The sequence below is a fragment of the Eptatretus burgeri genome, chromosome 4 (assembly GCF_056783735.1).
Source record: "Eptatretus burgeri isolate ZD-2024b chromosome 4, Ebu_testis_v1, whole genome shotgun sequence".
Taxonomy (NCBI): domain Eukaryota; kingdom Metazoa; phylum Chordata; class Myxini; order Myxiniformes; family Myxinidae; genus Eptatretus; species Eptatretus burgeri.
The window spans coordinates 57454046-57462045 of NC_140964.1; the positions used below are offsets into that span (position 1 = coordinate 57454046).

The 8000-nt window shown below is 45.1% G+C and overlaps 1 protein-coding gene across 4 annotated transcripts in view; it reads left to right on the plus strand.

Annotated features, from left to right (window-relative positions):
* LOC147028117 (SID1 transmembrane family member 1-like) overlaps nt 1-7210 on the plus strand; it is a 101252-nt gene extending 94042 nt beyond the window's left edge. For 3 of the 4 annotated variants that reach the window (XM_085878202.1, XM_085878201.1, XM_085878203.1), the window contains exon 24: nt 423-2726. In XM_085878202.1, coding sequence (XP_085734328.1) covers nt 423-689 — 267 coding nt within the window. In that variant the 3' untranslated portion in view covers nt 690-2726. Of the gene's footprint in view, nt 1-422; nt 2727-6883 lie in introns of those variants that run through there. The other variant, XM_085878204.1, reaches the window with a different exon arrangement.
* The last annotated feature ends 790 nt before the right edge of the window (nt 7211-8000 follow it).

Genomic DNA, 8000 nt, shown 5'->3' on the forward strand with positions numbered 1-8000 from the left:
GGTATGGTGCGGTTGCAAGGAGTTGAGGTGGGGAAGGTGGATTGGTTTAAATACTTGGGATCAACTGTCCAAAGTAACGGAGAGTGTGGGAGAGAAGTGAAAAAGAGAGTGCAGGCAGGATGGAGTGGGTGGAGAAGAGTTGCAGGAGTGATTTGTGTCAGAAGGGTAGCTGCAAGAGTGAAGGGGAAAGTATATAAGACGGTAGTGAGACCAGCTATGTTGTATGGTTTGGAGGCGGTGGCACCAATAAAAAGACAGGAAGCAGAGCTGGAGGTGGCAGAGTTAAAGATGCTGTGATTCTTGTTGGGAGTGACGAGGATGGACAGGATAAGAAATGAGTATATTAGAGGGACAGCGCAGGTAGGACGGTTTGGAGACAAAGTGAGAGAGGCGAGATTGAGATGGTTTGGACATGTGCACAGGAGGGAAACGGAGTATATCAGGAGAAGGATTTGAAGATGGAGCCGCCAGGCAGGAGGAGAAGAGGAAGGCCAAAGAAGAGGTTCATGGATACGGTGAGGGCGGATATGCGGGTGGTTGGAGTGTCAATGGAAGATGTGGAGGATAGAGCGAAATGGAGACGGTTGATCCGCTGTGGCGACCCCAAACGGGAGCAAGCCGAAAGAGGAAGAAGAAGAAGATGCTTTGTTGCAATGTTATCATTGTTTTTGTTATTATTTTGTAAATAGAATGCCATGCCATGGTAGAAGGATGCATTAAGCTGCTTTCTGCACCCTAACATGGTGTGTGTTAAAAACATGGGAATTCTCATGGATTTTAATAGTGAGTTAACCTCATAAACTCAGGAGGTCATGACGATCATTTTGGTGTATCATATTCCACATCAGAATGCTCTTGTAGAACTCTATAAAAAACATTCCCCCCCACCTTTTCTCTCTCGACCACACACACACACACACACACACACACACACACACACACACACACACACACACACACACACACACACACACACACACACACACACACACACACACACACACACACACACACACACACACACACACACACACACACACACACACACACACACACACACACACACATTTTCTGAGTCTTTTGGGTCATCGGGAACTTTTGTGTGTTTTGGGTCATCGGTGTCTTCAAAGGTCGAAGGGGTCTCAGCAGTTTAAAGGGTCAAAAGGTCTGCTTCAATCGTGCATACTTAATGAATAGACGTGCACAATTAATATACACAAAAAGTATGACACACACACACACACACACACACACACACACACACACACACACACACACACACACACACACACACACACACACACAAACAAATACACACACACACACACCTCATCCATTTATAGTAGATACTCGGCATGTCTACACAGAAGTAGATGATAAATGGGGTTTCTAGGACTCCAATTCAAATGAATGGGGGAAAAGGGAAAAACTTTCTGACTCGAGCCCCAAAAGCCCCAAATAGGAGACTGATTTTCTCCCCACCTATCCCCTTCCCTCCCATACAAGCAAATGTAAAGTTGAGACTGATTTTCTCCCCACCTATCCCCTTCCCTCCCATAAAAGCAAATGTAAAGTTGAGACTATGAAAGATTGAGACTTACTGATTAAGGCACTTCTTCCCTTTTATATTTTCATTCCACTCAAAGAGTGAACCAACAAATATTTGCCCATGTTCTACTTCAGGGAATAACTTAATTTTCTTATAACATTCATTTCCATCGAGTATATTCACAAAGAATAACTTGGAACTTGGTTCTTGGTTTATGTGTCTTTGTTGTGCAGAAATGAAATGATAAACTTCTCTTAATGTTCTTGTCTGACCACCTCCTGATCCACATATCATTTTGAGATTGTAGTAAATTGTTTTTCCATTGTTCAATTGATAACCATCAAAGTTTTCAGTCCATTCAAGGATATTAATTTTTTTCTTTACATCCTCCAACTTATTTGTAATTATATTTATCTGCTTATTTGTTTTATCTACTTTTACCCCGGTTATTTCTTCAATAAGACTTATTTGATATTTCTCATATTCTTTATGTTTCCCATATAAATACCAAGGCTGATTACATCTCCAATCTTTGGTTTGGTTATTGCTTGGTTCTATCATTTATAAATCAGTAAAAAGATGGCAGTAGCCTGTTAAAATTCCCAACCCAATATCTTAACACTTATACTTACAACCATAAGGGAGAATATTGATTCCATTTTCTAAAATATATATTTTATCATCAAAAACTCCTAATGCTTTCTTATTTACCTCTTCTGTATATAATTGATGTTTATAACTTCTTCTTGTATTCATTTTTCTGTACTCTTCCTTCTTTAAGGTTAAACAGTTGTAATAATGTTTAAAGTTTATTGTTTCCTTGATTATATTTTTCTTTATTCCCTTTAGCTTCTTATCACACCTTTCAATGTTATTATTATCAATATACATGAAAGCATAAGACTTTGATCTCAATCCTATAAATTCACTCATGACCTTCCTACCCAATTCATCTTTAAACTTACCAATAACCTTTTTATTTGTATGCTTGGGTGTGAGGGAGCCGGAGCGGGAGCCGGAGCGGAAGCTGGAGCGGAAAGAAAACTGTATTTAAAAAACCAAATGCTTTCATTTGTCCAATTCACATATTCTTTGACACTCCTTACTCTCCTCGACATCCCGAGAGTTGTATGGTGGGGGAGCGGAGAGGAGGATAGAATAAGAGGTGGGAAGGGAAGGCAGCACTTGGGGGTGGGGCAGCGCAATGGGGGGAAGGCTTTGGATTGGGGGGGGGGAACACAGGAGGAGGGGAAGAAGGCATCATGGGGGAGGGGAAGAAGGCTGCATGGGAGGGTGGGGAAGAAGGCTGCATGGGAGGGTGGGGAAGGGAAGAATGCAGCATGGGAGGGTGGGGAAGGGAAGAAGGCAGCGTGGGGGAAGGAAAGAAGGCAGCACAATGCGGAGGGGAATAAGGCAGCACGGGGAGAGGGGAAGAAGGCAGCGTGGGGGGAAGGAAAGAAGGCAGCACGATGCGGAGGGGAATAAGGCAGCACAGGGAGAGGGGAAGAAGGTAGTGGGGGAGGGGAAGGGCAGCGTGGGGGAGGGGAAGGGCAGCGTTGGGGGAGAGGAAGAAGGCAGCATGAGGGGAGGGGAAGAGGGGCAGCATGAGGGGAGGGGAAGAAGGCAGTGCGAGGGGAGGGGAAGGAAGAAGTATGGGGGAGGGGAAGAAGGCAGTGCGAGGGGAGGGAAAGGCTGTGTAAGGGGAGGGAGAAGACTGCGTCATGGGAGGGGAAGATTACATAAGGGGAGTGGAAGGCTGCGTAAGGGAAGTGGAAGGTTGCATAAGGGGGAGGGTAAGAAGACAGCGCGAGGGTGAGGGAAAGAAGGCAGCGTGTGGGGAGGGGATGAATGCAGCGTGTGGGGAGGTGCATAAGGGAGGAGGGGGGGGGGGGAGAAGGCAGCATGACGGGGAGCGTAAGAAGGCAGCACGGGTGGAGGGGCATAAGGCAGGGCGGTGGGAGGGGAAGAAGGTAGCATGAGGGATTAGGTAAAAAGACAGCGTGGGGGAGTGGCATAAGGCAGCGTGATGGGAGGGGAAGAAGGCAGCGTGGGGGGAGTGGCATAAGGCAGCATGGGGGGAGGGGAAGAAGGCATCACAGGGAGAAAATCACATCACATCACATCAACAAGGAAAGTGAAAAAAAAAACTTTATCATGAAAAAATTGTTGCAGCCTGTTCCAGGTCAAAGCATGGCTGAGCAGGCCAAAAAAACATGGTGGCTTCAGACCCCAGCGAGAAAACCCAGGAAATGCCTTCAGACCCCATACCATGTGAGGTAGCGGATGTGTCTGATGAAGGATATAATTAAGTAAGGCCATTAATTATCTTCAAAAGGAGTGTTTTAATTAACCCAAACACCCAATTTTCAGTCACGCACTTCCTTAGAGTTTTCGTAGTATTGTTATGTTTGTGGGGTAGATGGAGGAATTTCATCGGAAAGTTAGAGTTGTATAGAGTTGCTTGGCTCGTGGACATGTAGGAGACATCTCGATGCAATTAAGTAGGGAAACTGTGAGCTTGTGTTATTGTCACCACACGGGGGGTGGTGCAGTGCTAATTAGATAGGGATTAAGGAAAATTCCTCCAATATGTAATTTCCCCCCCCCTCGTGAGTTTTTTGCCTATGTTTTTGTATATCAAACCGGAAATGGAAAAATTGCGTTTTTATAACATGACCAAGTTGGTAGAGGCCTTCCCGGGTTTCGTGCGAGCAGGTGACGCCCCCGGAGGAGCAGTTTGGTTTGGCGTGACATCGAAGAAGAAGGGTTGGTTGCGCAGTATTCGAGAGAGATTGGGAGCGCATGCATGAGGTCAGTGTGAAGACGGGTTGAGTGTAGAGTAAAAGACGCACGTGGTTGAGAGACTAGAACGTTGCTAGGAGATGGTGTGAAAGATCAGGGCACGATGAAATGGCTTTCCTTCGATGTATGAGGAAGATGGCATGATTGTTGTACTCGTGCTGAGGAAATTTTGGCTTGTGTGGTGAAGCAAGACGCTGGCCTTTGACTCTTGGTTGGGTCGTGAGGAATGGACCCCGAGGCACGTGTATGTAACCGAAGGGGATGGCAGCCATTCTGAAAAGCAGCGGGTCAGTGAGGATGATCGTTGCATGAGAAAGTTGCATGGGGGTCTCTCAGTCTTGGTGTTGAATCCTGCTCATGAATTGCCTGATGAACATTTGTTCCGCTGTGAGAGAGCGGCCAAGCGCCATTTTTGAGGGCGCGTTTGCATGTGCATGACAAAGCGCCTTCTTTCCATGTTCCATAAAGACAATTTCTGGCACACAGCTAAGTGCCAGCATAAAGGAGGGATTTTTCTTTGATTATTCTGTTCCCTTGTCTGTATTTCTGTCTGCGTGGAAGTGCCTCAATTATATTTAGATTTAGTTTACCGAACGTTTTCTTTTATTATTATAATTTATATATTTATACTGAAGGACCAATTTTGTGCTCCTCTTAGCTGCGGTCGCGTCACGTTTTTCTCGGTACTGTGACCTGGACTGAAAGAAACTTCGTACCTGTAAGAGTGCATCACACATCGTGGCAATAGTCAACTTTCAACTCTGAAGCAGAATAAACACTTTTCGTTGAGTTGGGGGCGAGGAGAGAAGAGGCGGAGGCAGGGGATGAAGAGACGGGAGTAGGGAGTAAAGAGGCGGAGACAAGGTAAGCAAATTTTTTGGCAGGGGTAAGCAAGTTGAAAGCAGGAGACGGGGGGGGGGGAATGGGGCGGGGGCCGGGGTGAATTATGCGGGGTTGAGTGTGAGGGGGTGGCCAGGGGGGCGATGCCTGGGGGCAAGTGGGGTGGGGAGTTAAGGGGCGGGGCCGGGGTAATTAGATTTTTGGGCGGGGGTAAGCAAATTGAAGGCGGGGGGGATGGGGCAGGGGCGGGGGATGAGTAGGCAGGGGCAAGTGCACCCTGTCCAGTGCATGTCCCTCGAGTGTGGTTGAGCTGGTGAGGGTGGTTGAATGAACGGAATCCGTCTGTGACGGGGTTTCGGCTAGTTTGAATTATTGTCATTGTACATATTTGAATATTGTTATTGAATTATTATTTGTTCTATTTCATTTGCTTGTGTCTGCGTATCTGTTATGGGTCGAGTTCAACCCATGTGTCTCCTTCCTTTAAGGCCCTGTCACACCTTGACGTTTTAGCCAGCGTATGGCAACGTATCAAAATGTATGTAAAACGCTGGTGTACGCTGAACTATTGATGCTTTTTAAAAAGTTTTTGGCGTATTCATAAGGAGTTGGACGTATGCATAACGTATTAGTAACGTACACAGAACGTTTCGATAACTTATAGATAACTTATACCAACGAATGCTTAGCGTTTTGGCGGCGTTCACAACGTATGCCCAACGATAGTCTAATGTATGCATAGCGCGGCAGCGTATCGCCGACAATCACGTGGCATAGCCTATTAAAAGGCTGCCGCTCGACGATTCAAATCATAATCGCACTAGACATCGAAGTGTCAAGCCGCTGTCACACCTTGACGTTTTAGCCAGCGTATGCCGACGTATGAAAAATTTGCCGAATAAGCTGGCACACGTCAAATACGTTATGGGTAAGTTTTGTATACGTTAAGAGCACACTGAAGAACGCTGGCCTACGTCGTAGTACGCCGAGCACGTCGACAAATTTTAAGCATGCTCAAAATTTTTCGACATATGCCAGCATATGACTCACACGTTCCGCATACGCTGGCCATAAGTTGAAGGCACGTTATGCGATCGTTGACACACGTCGACGCACGTTATTTGTAAGTTACTCATAAGTCGAAACACGTCGAGGTAATGGTTAGCGTACCCAAAACTTATTTCGGTGGAAGAAATCGTTGAAGAAATTGTGTATCAAATTCTCAAGCAAATAGTGCGATGCCAAGCTACTGGGTACGTTTCAACTTGCCGTTGCTTTAGTGGACCGTCTTATTGGTAAAATGCTTCACAAATGGATCATAGGTAGATTATGAGAGACAAAGACACATGTTGCTGGGTGCAGGAAAATGAACCATTCATGGGACATCTATAGGGAATGCTGAGCTGCAAAATGAAAAAGCAGCACGTTCACTGGCAGGCAGTGACTCGTAATGCAGCCCCCTCCTGACATTTTCAACATCTGTGGTTTAGGTTGTAATTGGTGTTGTACATGTTGAGCACATGTTATATCTAACTCTCACAGTCTATAAAGTAAACAGTGCTGCCCAATACTGGTGTTTACCTTAGGCTTTGCAAATCGATGTGACCATTACACATTGACTCTTTTGGGTAGTTTTCAAGGGTAATACGCCATTCAGATTTCTCTCTTTAATCTCTTGAACATATTCCACAGGTCATTCTTCATTTAGATCAAAATCTTTGCTGTGGATGGCAGATGGATGACACTGTCCCTCTGAGCCATGACGGCCAATAGCTAACAACAAGAATGACGAGTGCCTTTCACTAAGAAGCCAAGAAAAGAAAGTTGCAAGAGAACAGCAGTTTACCATATGATATAATATGTCACAGTGAAATGCATGGTGCCACTAATTTTTTTACTGAATCCCAATAATGCATTTTTATGGAGCAATTCAATGATACACGATTTTATTTTGATTGCACTTTTGTTACGGATAACAAAGAAATTGATTCAATTAAAGTGATTTTTACGCATTTTAAATTGGTGCAATGTTTTTAGTTGATTCATATCAATTCTGACAAGGCTCCTTCCTATATGTACCAAATTGAACTCTTACTGCAGTGCGACTTGTTGGATGAGAGGATATGTAGCCTTGCAACTTTACCCGACTGCTATGGCTTCTGTATCTTTGGCTGCTCAAAACGATAATTTCAGTCATCCTGTCAACGTTTTGGTGAGTACACCTTTGTACATTATGGATATGCATCCTTTGAACCAGCATGTGATGACGAGATACTACAACTACTACTGCTACTCCCACTTTACCATCCAAAATTAATTCCACCTTCTATTCTATGTGGGGCCAGCCAATCAATGAATTATTGACAATCTTGGGCTGGGATTGTGGATTCAAGGACTGAATAATGCAGGGTATCTGGAAGCAGACAAAATAGCAATTTATTCATGAATACCTTGGATACACAGCAGGTTGGTAACAGATGTGGTGACATCATACTTGCTATGTTAGCAATTGAACTCACAAAATTTATCAAAGAACAGTTACAGAAGACAACTTATTGTTATGGTCCGAGGTTCAGGGCTCGCCACGAGGGGAAGCACTCAAGTTTCTCCCAAACACCCAGTCCTGGAGCCGCCGACCACAGATAACTCCACGGTCCAACGGGCTGTAGTTCTAACACAGCTGTAGCCGCTTGACTTAGACTACCATCCAAGCAGGGTTACGCTTCTATGTTTCTGCGATATATTTCTATTGGGCGGCAACCTAAGTAGAGGCCACACCCTCGGCGCCACACCTGGTGATGTTCTGCCA